General features: G+C 36.9%; 1 protein-coding gene across 3 annotated transcripts in view; it reads right to left on the bottom strand.

Annotated features, from left to right (window-relative positions):
- Window positions 1-11,310: 11,310 nt before the first annotated feature.
- The window catches only part of ago3a (argonaute RISC catalytic component 3a), a 29,620-nt gene continuing 25,338 nt past the window's right edge, over window positions 11,311-15,592 (bottom strand). For 2 of the 3 annotated variants that reach the window (XM_028469852.1, XM_028469853.1), the window contains exons 17-19: window positions 15,288-15,389; window positions 14,763-14,962; window positions 11,311-13,197 (exon numbers count right to left, since the gene is read on the bottom strand). In XM_028469852.1, the coding sequence (XP_028325653.1) occupies window positions 13,089-13,197; window positions 14,763-14,962; window positions 15,288-15,389 (411 nt within the window). In that variant the 3' untranslated portion in view covers window positions 11,311-13,088. Of the gene's footprint in view, window positions 13,198-14,758; window positions 14,963-15,287; window positions 15,390-15,592 lie in introns of those variants that run through there. The other variant, XM_028469854.1, reaches the window with a different exon arrangement.

Raw genomic sequence — 15,592 nt, 5'->3', positions numbered from 1 at the left:
AAAAACTTTGTTAAATAATGAGGTGAAATGTAGAAAATGATCAGTCATCGCCACCTTATTTTAAAGTGTGTAGAGTTAAAAATCATCCTTATATCGGACCAGTTGTGGGTTTTTAGTTTTTTTATTCCATTTTTTGCTGAAAATCTGATAAATGCATTGAAACACTCATTTTAATATGTTTGAGAATGATTTCTAACACTGAAAACACTGAATCAATGTTGGCTCAGACTGGGGTGGTCTCCCACAGTGGTTGATTTCCTCTGATTTCCTGCTGATTGTCTGTGTGTGAAGGCGTCGTTTGTCATGTGTGGGACAGTCACAGCAGATAGTGATGGTGGGAATTAACTGGGCTTTCCTACACATCATCTGCAGCCCTGACAGAGGCTTCACTGAGGGTCAGAGGTTAAATGAAAACATCACAGTCCAGATGGAGCCCTGAAAAACGGACACTTGGTTTATGTAAAAAGAGAGGAAAAGGCATCCTTTCAAGACTGTTTTAGATTTCAACCAGATGTGAAAGGTTGTCAACCACTGGCGGCAGCAGCTGTAAGGGCCTAATACAGTGGTTCCCAACCTTTTTTGGATCATGACCCCATTTTAACTGAATTTCTGGTGACTACAAAGACATTTTTTCAGAATTACATTTTTGATTATGTTTGCTATACTATATCTAAATGTCAAATCTGAATGTTACATTTAAATGTACAGTAAATGTTACATTTAAATATGCAGTAAATGTTAAATGTAAATATTAAATGTTAAATCAAAATGTTAAATCTAAATATTAAATCTGAATCTAAATGTTAAGTCTAAATGTTAAATCTAAATCTAAATGCTATAGCTAAATGTTAAATCTAAATCTAAATGCTATAGCTAAATGTTAAATCTAAATCTAAATGCTATAGCTAAATGTTAAATCTAAATGTTACATTTAAATATAAATGTTAAATCTAAATGTTACATTTAAATATAAATGTTATATCTAAATGTTACATTTAAATATAAATGTTAAATCTAAATGTTACATTTAAATATAAATGTTAAATCTAAATGTTACATTTAAATATAAATGTTAAATCTAAATGTTACATTTAAATATAAATGTTAAATCTAAATGATACATATACATATAAATGTTAAATCTAAATGTTACATTTAAATATAAATGTTAAATCTAAATGCTAAATCTAAATGCTAAATCTAAATGGTAAATGGTAAATCTAAATGTCACAGGTGAAACAAAATATTTAGCTAATGTGCCAATTCACCAGGAGTACCAAAATAAAAGCTCATTTAACAAATAGATTTAGATTTAACATTTAGATTTATAATCAAACATTGACATTATATTTTTACAAGAAAAAGATATCACATACATTTTTTAACTTTACAATCGGCGCCTCATATACAGTTAATAATAATACATCTTAAATGTATTTCTAATGAGTATTTCTTTTTTTAAATCAATTACTAAACATTTCAGGCAACCCAGTGTGGGGTCCCGACCCCATGGTTGAAAAACACTGGCCTAAGTAATAGGACACAAACACTCAACAGTTGGTGGAAACAGAATAACGTGGTTTTGTCAGTGTGAACTCCGACTGTTTTTAACGAGGTTGATAAATCCTCAGTAACAGTGCAGAGCTGCACATTGATCAGCCACTAAATGATTGTACTCAGGGTTTTAGGAACTGCGCCCTTGAGCCTCTCATGCTAAATATACCTGACATATTGCTAATAAAACCAATGTACCTGCAAAAACAGAATTAACAGCACACGGCCCTCAGAGCTCCACTGTGTGGGGAATCGTGCGAGATCAAATTTCATGTAGTGACAATAATAAAATGAACGTAATGTGTGTCGAGGGACAAATGCAGATCAATGCTGAGGAGCAGTCACTGAGATAGGAGAGGAAACACCTGCAGGGGGAGATTTGGAGGTGAAAGGAAAGGAGGGAAGAATCCATCTCATTCAACGCACATATTTCACCTGTGAACACTTGGTCTCACAGGAGGAGGTGGTAGAGCAGAGTGTGTGTGTGTGTGTGTGTGTGTGTGTGTGTGTGTGTGTGTGTGTGTGTGTGTGTGTGTGTGTGTGTGTGTGTGTGTGTGTGTGTGTGTGTGTGTGTGTGTGTGTGAGACAATGAAGACACTGATTGCTGCTGAACGAGGTCAAGAATATTTCACTTTACATGAACAATGATCAAACCTGGTTTCGGTGACTAAAATTAGCTGCTGGAGAAAATAATGTTTTATCAGATAAAGACAGTCTAGGCCTCATAAATCAATAAATCAAAGATCATTTGTGGGGAAAAAGATGTAAAAAGTTGGAATTGCAGCTCAAAATTGATTTTGATCTCACTTGTAAACAATCTCGGAACATTTTACGTGAAATTTCATACATAAAGGCTGACATTTTACAGTCATTATTATGACATGACACCTGTCATTTGCATGAATAAGGTGTCATGAAAGCTGTCATTAAGTGTCATTCGTTACCCTAACCCTACATAACCCCACTAGATCCATTCACCTAACCCAAAAAATGCCAACATAGCTCCAAATGTGTCATAATTTAGCGAACAATACTTAATGGCAGCCCTTGTTACACCTTATTAATGCTAATGACAGCATAATGTCAGCCTTATATATAAAACTTCAAATAAAGTGATACCACAATCTCTTACCGGCAATGTCGGAAAAGGATCGTGCATTGCATTGTGGGATGTGGAGTCCCGTAAAAGGATGCATAAAAATCCCAGCAAGTTCATTTTTTTTTTGAATAATTAGTTCAGGTTTTCATTTATTCAGACAAAAGATATTTGAGAGCTAAATAATTACATTGAACAATTTTTTTCTTTGATTGAAACAGGTTTTTGTTTTCATTTAAGCAAAGTTTGTTTTTTTAAGTAATCTTTTTTGTATTTGGGCCATATTACAAGTAATATATTTGTTTTTCAATCAAAAATAAAACATTTCAATCAAAAAATATATTTTTAAATAAAGAAAAAAAAAAAAAAGAGTGTAAATCCAATTATTTAGGTCTCAATTTTTTTTGCATTTTAACGTTTTTATTGAAAATATTATTATCAAATAAAATCTACCTTAATAAAACAGTCCATGTGTTTTTCCCCAAATACAATAATCCAAACGTATTTATATATTGCTTTCAAGGTTATATAGCCCAGGGTTTGTCTTGAGCATCAACTGTCCAGTCCATGTTCTCTCCTCAGTGTTTGTATTGTAGCTGAATGGCGCCACCTAGTGGTCCGTAAATATATTCCATCTCTGTATTGAACAATAACTGAAGAATGACAACAAAAAAAAAAACTAACAAAAAAGATGTATGCACATTTTTACCTCAGTATTGTTTTTAAGTATCTGTACTTTACTTTGTTATTATCTTGGTGGGATACATTTATTACTTTTACTTCACTACATTTGAAAGAAAAGTATTCTTTTGATTCCGGAACATTTCTTTGGACGCCATTGTTACTTTTTCCTTATGTCAGTCCTCACATTCTTTTAATTTCTTTAATTCCAATCAGGGATGCACTGATATCGGGCCAATACTGCACAGTACTCACAGTTTACCGATACCAAGAAACGATATCCAGTGCATCTAATTGTTTTGAATGGTGGCCTGTCATTTCTGTTTTTTGGGACCCTGGATCTATTTTTACAGATTTTTTTATTATTACTTAAAATGTCAGAATTAAGGTCATTTAAAAAAATAAATAAATAAATACTTTATCTAATATTAGGCATTACCAATCAAATTAAACATAAGATTTTTGGTATTTTCTCACAAGATCGTGACCAAGCTACTTTCACTTGGAGCAGTTTTTGACAAGTCCGTTTTCAGTCAAGTATCATCTCGAAACACTCTGGATTTTTTTTCTATCACAAGATAATTGATACAATAAATTCTGCCACTTTATCCAAAGGAGATGATATACCGTACAGTAGATCAGCAGTTTTCTGACACACCTTGTTGCCTAAATGGCTTGTTTGAAGTAAGGAGCATCTTAAGTGTCTAGCTTGGTCTAGGTTTGGACATGACCAATCAAAATAACCATAGGATTTGTTCGTTTGAACCCGAGACATTTGTGTATTTGGTTTAAATACTAAAAACATGCCGCTCTAATCTTTACTATGTTCAAGGCGATGTTGGGAATGTATTTTGTCAGTGAGGGACAAATAAAAAAGTGTTTTGTTTGTTTTTCCAGAAAGGAGCCTACAGAGACGTTGACTGTAAAGCAAAGCATTTTATTGCAAGTATTAGTCAAAGATACACTTCAAACTGAAGCAAAGCAACACTAAAGGGCCAACAACAAACTATAAGAGTTACAAAGAAAAACAAAAAATAAAGTTTAAAGTGAAAGGAATAGAGCTGTTGGTACAACAGAGCTGTTGCAGAACACAGAGACTGAGACATGAATCGTCCAGTGGTGAAGGTTCCCGTGGGTTTGCTGGTGCCTCAGTCAGAGGTTTCAGAGGCTAAAGTCCTTTGACCAAAAAAAACAAAAAAAATAAAAACAACAGACATGAGAGTTGTTGATGCTACATTGAAAAAATAAAACAGCGTTTCTTCTTCAGCCAATAACAGAAGAGCAGATATTCAGAATCCATGGCCACGCTCAGAAACACGTAATCAAGACTGCTGTGTGTTAAAGGGAAGTGGCAGGAGCCTAATCTCTTCTGCAGTATTTGGTTTTTAAAGGAGTTTGGAATGCAAATGGAACAACAAAAATCAGGTGGAACTTCTGACAGCCGTGGGAGTAAACATGATCGTAAACACGCCTTGAACCAGGTTTTGGTTTCCGTTTGGAAAGCATGCGCTCGACTTGCTTTGGATAGACGACACTCCAAAGGTCCATGACTCTGATCCTCACATAAGGATGGAATAGCAAAAACAATGCACAAAATTAAAGATGTTTTGTTAAATCAACATAACTGTTTGGCTGTTGTTTTTTTTTTTTTCTTTTCTTACAAACTCAATCGTTTTGGGGAAATCTGTATTTTATCTATATCAAAAAAAAATACGTAATAGTCAATTTTTGAGTCACAGATCATTGTCATGACCTTTGGGGAAAATACTTAAAGAACAAGCAGAGAAAATGAGTCAACTCCTTTGGATGGCTGGGCTAAGCTATAGTAACTCTATAGTGAGGAGCTCAGAGTAGAGCTGCTGTTCCTTCAGAGAAAAGGGAGCCAAATGAGGCATCCCTGAATGAAAAAAAAAAAAAAAAAGATTTAATTTAATTTCTTATGAATATTTATTTCAAAATAAAATGTAAAAAACAATTAATGAAGCCAAAAAGTTTTTCTCCCATAAATTTGGATTTTCCAGGTCAAAAATCAAATTTTCTCCAAAATCCATATTATTCTTGTGTGGACAATATAACCGTTAATAGTGAAGGTATAACCAACACTTTGTCATATCTCTCATTTCTTGATATAGTTTATTAACATTGGTTCATTATACAGGCACAGGTCTTAACCTCAAAGCTCACAGAACAAACCCTCCACTTCAGATTTGCCTCAACAACCGTAGTTATTAAAGTAAAATTAGCACTAGTATGCAGCATGTGCGTAAGGATGGAGGTGGTTGTTCTAAATCAAGCGGTTGCTGCCGCCAGCATTTTTGAATGCTTCGTCGACCTTGACGAACATTCTGTTCAGATATCAGAGAAAAAATGAAACAAAAAAAATGCCACAAACTCAGGCTATCGTTTGTACACTTTACAATGTAGTGACGTTACAGAGTTTGAAAGAGATTATTAAGATGCAAGGCTGCAGTTTGGGGTTAATTTGGGCAGGTCAAGTAAGATGATGAAATTCTAGCCACTGAAAGCCAAGGTCTGTCACTTTAAGGCGCTTATTTGTAGAACGAAAGCTGCTCCTGTTGTAAAACCTCAGATCAGGAGGTTTTAAAGACCAACAAAGCTTCACTTTTAGGCAATAATTCAGAGTAATCTTCCACTCGACCTTCCATTCGACCTTTACTGGCTCAGGAAACTTGCACGGCTAATGTACCAATTAGCAGCTTAGCATAAACTTAGCTTTGACACACTGGTTCAGAAAACGGTTCCTTTCAAGGTTTTTTTTAGGGCAGAAAGTGGTCATTTGGCCTTTAGTGATGGTTGAAGAAGAAATAGTGGATGGTTTGGGACGAGGGTGAAGAGTTAAAACTCACAGCCAGAAGTGCATCACAGCAACAGGCTCCTCCTACCTCTGCATTTATTGTGCTTTCGTGTCTAGAATAAGGCGTCAACGTGAAAGGGGAGGGGCTAAACGCCTCCTTTTGGCTCTCCCCCGTCCGGCCCCACCCCCAAACAGGCTGAAAACTGAGGCAGAGACTCCAATCACTTTAACGCACTCAATAAATACACTATAAAATATTCCGCATATATATTTCATATATATAGATATTTAAAGAACAACACATTTAAATAGGACAACAAAATAAAAGTCGGCTCAAGAACTATTTGACGAAATCGGGTAAAGTGTTAAGACAAAAACAAAATTTATTTTTTTCAACAGTTATTTATTTAGACTCTAAAATAGCTCATGTATAGGAATATCGCGACCAGGCATTACTCAAGCATTATATGTCATAATAAAAGCGATTTGTAGTTTTTCTTTTTAATGTAGTATAATGTATGCAGCATACCAAGGACTGTGAGGTGCAGGTTTTTCTTCTTTTGTAATAGAAATATTTAATCTCTCTGGACTGAAAAAGTTCCAACAGAACAAGAAACTCTCCTCGGTTTATTCTCCAGAATGATGGAACTGACTGCGGCTCTAGAATCGATTTCTAGCCATTTTGGGTAAAATGTATTTCATGAGTAAGATTAGGTTTAGCTCTTCCTGTCCTTGTTTTGTCTGTTTATCTAAAATACACTGAGATAATGACTTGATGGTTCAGCATTCACAGTATTGAGAATCTCTTCCATGTACCCACTCTCTTGATAGATAAACAAGTAAAATATTTAAATGTTTGCTTTTTTTAACACGAGTACCAAGTTTGAGCTTTTTTAATATATTTTAGACAATACATATATCATTTTACCATATAGAAACTTTTAGTCTATAGTTTTTGCTTTTTAAACTGCAAGTCTTTGGCGATCTAAAGATATAGATGCTTGTTTATTTCATGTACGAGTGCCTTAGTGTCTGAAATCAGTTTCCCCCTCAACAGCATTTCTTCTGGTGAAGAGAAACAACATTTGAGCAGGAAAAGTTTCTCTTGAAGTGCACAAATTAACTATCAATTCAATAATTTCAACAACAAAAAAGCTTCAAGGCTACTTCCTGAAACTGATCACAATTTTGATACCAAAACAATTGGCGGCACAGACGGATGTAGTTTGGAAACCCAACCCTAGCTGTAACACAGGCGTAGAAAAACCAAACCAGCAAAGCTCTACAGCGACAATCAGCGCTCTGCTCACGTGAGGCACAATTTGAACAAATGACGGCTGGGGTTTGGAAAACGCGCTTCCATCGACGTCTCATTGGGGTTCGGAACCGCCAAAGGCAAATCGGGAAGGACAGATGAGCTCTAAGCCTGCATAACGAGGGAGAGTGGCAGTCTCTAAAGTGCTGTGCTGTGTTTGTCACCCCCCAACCTGCTCCGATCCAAACGCACAGTCCACTGAACCATCATCACTATTGGTCCAAGACACTAAAAGCAGTCGGAAGAAACAGCTCGACCACAAGCTTAATGTCTCAAACGCACCAAACACAAGTTAGCATTGCTCAGTGAATGAGTGGAAAACGCTGTCGTCTCTGCATCACAATGTGTTTCTATGAAGGAGTTAATTTCTCCTTGCTTTGCTAGTTCATTTTACAGCACCATCAAGACGAAAGGCACTCTTAGTCTTTGTGGACTTCAACTCACTGCTTTGCTACTTTGCAAAGCACACACAAAAATCAGAGATCTCGATTGATTATTTAACGTGAAAACACCTTCACTTGTATGAGATGCTCGTCAGTGCCTGATCTTTTCACAGCCACTGATCCTTTCAGATCCTTTCAACGCATGCGTGAAACACGTCGGCAGAGGTCACAAGTAACGAAGAGTAAATACTTTGTTGCTGTACTTAAATAGTTTTCTGCTATCTGTACTTTACTCGACTATTTATTTTTTGGCGACTTTCTTTACTTTTACTCAAGTAAGGGAGCCACTTCAATACTTTTAAAAGTAATTTTTATTCAAATATCTATACTTTTACTTGAGTACTTTAGACTAGTACTTTTGCCACCTCTGCCGGCCTATTTTGCGGCAGTTTGTTTACTACTTACAAACCCTGCTATTTAAAAAAAAATTACCGTAGCTTGTGCATTCTAAACCTGCTGCCAAGATTTCCCAAAATATTGGAAATGTATGTTTTGAGTGAATTCCGATTTATTCAGTTTTTATTTCATTTACTGCTTGGTTTTGATTGTCGCTCTGGTGTATTGTGTTTTGATTCATTTTGTATACATCGTCTTGTGGTGATTTTTCTTTTTTGTCTTTTTTTGTTTGTTTAATTAACAAATAAAAACAACACAAAAACAGTCACATATCTATATGTGTACTAAACATCTAACAAATGTCACATGGTTGGTTTACTTTTAAATCTCACAGCCCAGGTCTGTCGTAAAGACTGTGAGTAAAGGAGGTGACATGATCTGCGCGCATGTGTTGAAAAGGTCAGGCACTGAGAACGCTGACCACCAAACGTTTCATCTGGCTCATTTCCTTCACTTCCCACCATTTTCCCTCCTGATCATTTCGATGCAAGGTTGGATGCTTTGATTTCAGTCAACAACTAGCTTATAATTTACTAATTAACAATGTCTGAGGTAAGACAGTCTAAATAACAATTAACCCTTTAAGTCGTCACTACCTCAAGTCCAAAAAACGGTTAGCTTATGTCGGTACAGGCTAATATTTGCCAAGCGAAGCCAATGGTATTTCAAACATGACGAAGGCCAACAGGTGGGCTCTGTAAACACGTGTTCCACTGCCCTTCAGTAGTCCGTCCATACAAAAGCAGCTGAACTTCCACCGCCGACAGAGAATGACTCCACTGGCCCCGCCCCAAAAAAGGAACACAGCTATTGAGTAAAAATCACATCCCACTTCATCGTCCTTCAGCTCTGACCTTCCTCGCACCTCAGAGAGGGATTTGGGAGAAATTGCACAGCGGTAGAATGTGATCCTCTGGCACAGAGAGAGTAGTAAGCCTTTGGGGGCAAAGTGAGGAAACGGAGAAGGAACACGAATACAGGCTTAGTCGCAACCGCGGATTTACCTCCAGGCCAACTCCGATGTACTTGTGCACTTAAGGAGGAAGATGAGAGAACGAGGGTTGTTGAAATCTGTGATAAATCCCCTGAAGTTCAATGTAAAGAGATTTTTCTGAGATCCTACGACATGTCTGACCTTCGGAAACGTCAAAATCGCCCGTTCCGGTTTTCGCCCTCTCTCTTGATCAAGGCAAGGCATCAGCACCATTTGAAAGAATTTCAAAAACATTCAAGATCAAAGTGTTAATAATACATTATCCAACTTGTCGTCAAAGGTAATATCCGAACAGGGATGCTCTCCATGTAAAAATACGACAAAAATCCAAAATGAAAATGATCATCCACAACAACAAAAAGAGGAGAGAACGAAGCTTTCAGCAGATCGCACGACTATTATCCAAACATCAAAGTAAGTGGTGGTTTAAGTCCATAAGCCATCGATAACAGTTCAACAGTCCAAACATACGTCACCAGTATCAACAATCCACCACTGTGCACACATACACTATACAGTGACACAGGAGCAAGTCAACAGTCTATTGCAACAAAGTTTATATCTTTTTTTTTTTTAAACCATCACTTTGTATACCTTTTTTTTTTTACTAAGATTAATAATTAGACTACATTAATTTTTTGTTAGCAAAAATAAGTGGTGTGCATTACATAATTTAAAATGTACAAATATACTTTATTCTGGCTTTTTTTTTTTAAAAAAAAAAAAAAAATGCTTTCAGACACTAGTGAAATCACAAAGGCTCAAACCCACTGGCTTGCACATTGGAAATGGGACCAATGTCAAAAAGTGAAGGCTAGACACCACATCACACCTCACTGTTCACAGGAAGGCCTGCCTTTGTACCGTTGAGTCTCAGCTATCATCTATTCCCATGCAGCGCTGTCACCTATTGCAGTGAAACCTTTTTCCAGTCCTTCAGTGAGTAAGTCCACGTTGGTTTCTTACTTCCCATCTGCTCACAAAGAGGTTCAGTTTGAAATTTAGGGTAGCACCACACCTGTGTTAAGTCCTGAAACACATGCTTCTTTTAGTGCAGATAATTTGTTTTTTTTTTTTCTTAAAAACGTCCCTGATCGAGCCTTGGGTCACCAGCAGAGGAGAGGAGGAGCTATGTGGTGACCGTAGACCAGGTACACATCATCATCATCAACAGTCAGCCATACACCTGTGGGGGTCACCAGCCTGACCCTACCCCACAGCGTAGCGTTAAAACCAGGTCCAACACAGGGGCCGGCTACAAGTGTGGAAAACAAACTTCGTCCAACAACTGGAAACTTCCACTGGGGAGAGGGAGGAGACTGGCAGGGTTGGGGTCAATTACAATTACATTTTCAATTATCCATGTTTAATTACAATTCAATTACAATGATTGGTATTTTCTCCAATTACAAATAAATAATTCAATTACAATTATGTTCTCAAATAAAATAATATTAAAATAAGCTAAAATTTAATAACAATTACTGAGTTTGAAATAATCAACCCCATAAACCTTTTTTATGCCTTATGATAGCCTTTTTTCAGAAAAAAAAAATTCCAATTTTTTTTTTTCCATTTCTTTGCTTTTCCTTTGAAATTTGGGTGTTTTTCCACATTTTTCATGCCTTACTGGATTTTCATCCCAGTTAAAGTGTCCTCATCATATTTAACTAGTTTTTAAGTTCTTATGATACCCTTAACTCAGAAAAACTAATTTTTTCCCCATTTTTATGCTTTATCGAAAAAATTAAAAAATAAACCCTAAATATTTCTATTTTTATGCCTTACCTTAGCTAAAAAATAAAAGAAAAAAAATCACAAATTTTTCTCTTTTCATGCCTTGGCCCTGACAATTGTCATGGAAATTCTACAAAAACTAACTATGATTACAACAGAAACAGATTTTTTCAAATACAATTACAACTATGATTACATCATAATTGTAAATAATTATAATTGACTGCAACCCTGGAGACTGGACAAATAAATGCGAGGCTGGTTTTCCCACACGTGTAGCCAGCTTTTTTTTCCGTTTTTTTTTTTTTTTTTAAACAAACACACACTGTAGCAGCTGGATCCAAATCCGATGAACTTTGAGCAAAAACTGCTCTTAACCAAAGTCGGCGAGTACATTACATACATTGATCTTAGGTTGATTTGAATGAGATGTATAGAAAAGTCAGTAGACTGTTGAGAAGAATAAAGAGGCATCGAGTGAAACTTGTTTTGCGTTGAATAATTATGCTGTTCGTTTTCTTCTAAGAATTTTACTTTACCGCGCTGAGATAAGTTTTCCATCATCAAGTCATGCAGCTTTAGACCATTAAACACTTCCGACAGGCACTTGAATACAACCCCCCTTTTATGGCCTTTATGCTTCACTTTTGCTGCTGTCAGGTAAAAAGCTTTGTCATTCTTAGGAATCTAAGAAAACTCCTAATTGATATCGAATGATCACAACATTAGAAATCATGCTCGTTGATCATTCCCTAACCGCCGCAATCCTTCAAGTAAAGACAAGAAAAAAAAAACAACAAAATCACTGAATCTACAGTTGCACCATTGTTGCCCAGTACACTGGGCAGACTCCTCTGCACATGCTCAGTCTGTTTTTAGCTCTCAGCGGAGAAATTAACAACATTTCCTCCTCTGAGAATATTCACTTGTTACATAAACACGTCTAACTGTATGGTTGAGTTATTTTCAGTCCCCTAGAAATCCTTTTCCCTTCACTTCGTTCGGCGGATTATTGCACTAAAGCAACAGGTTGGTGTGGATTCATAATTATATATACCAGCTAAACTATAAGAAAACATAAGAAAGGGTGTTAAACGATTCACAAACATTAACTACGACTAAACGCACACGAGAAAAAAACTAAAAACATACAAATGTGATTACTTTAAAATATCATAAAATGTTTCACATAATAGAGGAAATAATATCAATTATAATCAAAAAACAGTGTTATACTTTAAATATAACTTATGGCTGTAATTCAGCAATCGATACACCAGCCAAAAGCCCCTCTTTTAAAAAGTGACAGATGAATTCAATCCAAAACTGCAGGATGATGAATCCTGTATTATTGGGTGGTAGGGGGTGTTTATACCTCGTTGCCAACAGGTGGCAGTGTGCTCTAAAGAACGTGTAGCTCCGTATAAATCACTGCTATCGCTTATGAAAAGGAAAGAAGAACAAAAGAAGAGCTGAATGTTGCAATACACCAAAGTCTCAATGACTTCAAAGACTGATCCTTCTTCTTCTTCTTCTGCGCTCCAAAGTTCGGCAGAATCAAACCGTTAAATTTGACAGAATGTGAAAGTGCTGCTGCTGCTTAAACTGTCTGAGGTACTGATGGTGGGAGACGAGCAGAGAAATAGATGTTAAAGTCTGAGTAAACAAACGATAATATAGACAAAAGAAAAGAAAAAAAACATTTAAAAGTGGAAGGAGAAGTTTAAGGAGGGGGTTAAATTAAAAACAATTGGCTGGTTTTAAATTGCATAATAGTGCTGAGATTCTCTCTTGTTTTGTTTAAAGCAGCTTTTGCATCCTAAGTCCAGTGTGGGGGCGCCTCCTACCCTCCCTGCTTTCTGCACAGTGTCAGGTCCGGATTGACTAGGCGTGTGAGTCGGGTGGTCAGGGGTGGGGGTGGGTCTGGACCTATGAGGACCTCTTGGCTGACGAGCCAAGTGTGTGTATGGTTGTGTTTGTGTGGTTGTTTATGCAAGTGTTACATTGTGTAGGGGGGGTTGCATTGATCATGAAGGGTGTGTGTGTGTGTGTGTAGCTCAGGCGAAGTACATGGTCCTCAGGGTGTCGTGGTGGATCTGAACAGCTTTGGCTAAAGCCTGGGGGTCCCGACCGTTACTCTGTCCGGACACATGGCTGCCCTCAGCACTGATGAGAAACACAAACAGGTGAGAATAAAATAAAACATCTCTGGGTCTGAGATAAGGGCTGTGGCTGAATAGTCCCTCCTATCTCCTTTCCTACCCACTTTTCCTTAACCAAGATGATGATGACATGGGTTTCAGGAAAGGTGTTAGGAGACTTCCTAAAGGAGTTAGGGAAAGGTCATCACCTTTATTTGACAATCAGACACACTTCCACTAGGTGAAGGGTGGTGACGTTTGACGTGGTGAAAAAATTACAAATTTCCAAAAATGGATTATTTAAAGCAGAGGTGACAAGTAACGAAGTACAAATACTTCGTTACTGTACTTAAGTAGTTTTTTCTGGTATCTGTACTTTACTTGAGTATTTCTTTTTTTTAGCAACTTTTTACTTTTACTCCTTACTTTTTTAATAAAATATCTGTACTTTCTACTCCTTACATTTTAAAAATGAAATTGTTACATTTAAGACCTTTGAAGATGATGTCATGACGTAAAAAGAAGCAAAACTTTGGTAGTTTGAGCTTTTTTCTGTCGGGCAGGTCCCTTAGTTTTATAATCAGCATTTTCAAGTTTTTAAAAAAAAAAAACCCATCCATCCATTAAACTCAAAGCTGCTCTGGCTTTTATTTACAAATTTTATCTATAATGAGTGCTAAATTCTGCAGGTGTTCAAAGGTAACAGATGTAACTTGCTTCCATGAACCAATTGTCTACCAGTTGTTGAAAAAAAAAAAGTGGAATTTGCTGGTTTAAAAAAGCACATTTAGCAACATGTACTTTTTTACTTTCACTCAAGTAAGGGAGCAACTTCAATTTTTTTTACTTTTACCAGCATAATTTTTTATTCAAGTATCTATACTTTTACGTGAGAACTGAAAACTAGTACTTTTGCCACCTCTGACTAAAACCACATTTATAACACTTCACCCTGTGCCTCTAACCGCTGATATAATCTCAAATATCACAAGGTTTGAATGCAAATCAAAGGAAAAGATGCTTAGAGGAAAAAAAGTGAAACAAAAAGAATGACACATTGAGAATGTTTGCTCACACTCCTTCCACTTAGAAATATAAATTATGTTGAATAAAACATAATGTGGCTAAAAATATCTCTGATCCCTTTTTCTTGAACGACAAAGTGCTCTGTTTTATGTCAGTTATAATATGATGATATGGCTGCATATCATAAGATATGGGTTTAATATTAAAAAAAGTGGTTCAAGGCAAATTACTGCATTGGTAACGTACATGATCTGCGTCCCTTTTCAGTCTTTTCTGTGAACGCTCGGATGAGCTGGTCCCTTTAAATGTTGTCGCCGTAAGTAATTGTGGGGCAGTATTATGTGGTCTCCTTTGGTAAAGAATGCATCATTGTTTCCTAGGCTAAAGGAGGTTATAAAGGAAGCACTGAGCCACCTTTCCTTAGCTTTTAGAGAATTGGACCGCTCCTTATCATGGACGTCACTTAAACACTTCCAGGGGTTAAGGAAAAGTGGATAGGAAAGGAGATAGGAGGGAATATTCGGACGCACCCATAGTGAAGCACTTGTTGAATGAATGGTTTACCTGTCGTGCTCCTTGTCTACCAGGTGGTAGCGAGCTCGGAAGGCCACCAGATGGGCATAATAAGCTGGCGCAGGAATGGAGACTGAGCGGGTGCAGCGCACGTACGTGTGGCACAACTGGTAGGTGAGCAGCTGAAACTCATCCGCGGTAAAACAATTATCGTCCCACAGTACGTGGTAGTGGGAGGGCCGGCTGGTGCCCTAAGGGAGGGGATTAAACAACACATTAGTACAGACAAGAGGTTTCCAACCTATTTCGGGTCGTGACCCCATTTTAATATCACAAATTTCCAGCGACCACAAACAGATTTTTTTCCTCTAAAATTAGTTTTTTTCTGACTCACAGGAATATTTGCAGCTTCTGTTGAACAAAAGCCTAGAATAAATACTTGCTCAGAATTATTTACAGTAATGCAAAGCTACGCAAAAGCTGTCTTCAGCTTAAGTAGGAAAACTTTAGCATAGAAATAAACTGTGCATGAAAACAGTGCTGAAAGTCAGCTTGTAGAGCAGAGGTGGGTCTGACCTGTATTCCAGCGTGACTGCAGAGGTAAAAATCAAACTCGTAGGGATGAGTGATGTCCGTGTCCACGGTAGTACCGGCAGGAATGTTTCCACTGCGTCCGACCTTGTGAGACAAAATTAAACTTAGTGTCCTTTGATGTTAAACTTTAGTTAAAAACTTTTCCTCATCAAAGCCAAAAAACATCAGATAATATATGAAACAAAGAGAGAGAGAGAGAAGATTGATGGGTGGGATCCTGAAAAGGCCTGCTGCAAAGAGCTTCAAAAACAACAAATTAAAATGGAAAATGTTCTACAGTCTAATGC

Source organism: Gouania willdenowi, chromosome 16, assembly GCF_900634775.1.
Source record: "Gouania willdenowi chromosome 16, fGouWil2.1, whole genome shotgun sequence".
Classification (NCBI taxonomy): Eukaryota; Metazoa; Chordata; class Actinopteri; order Blenniiformes; family Gobiesocidae; genus Gouania; species Gouania willdenowi.
Note: the sequence above shows the minus strand (reverse complement) of the source record. Positions and strands in the feature narration are given on the sequence as shown.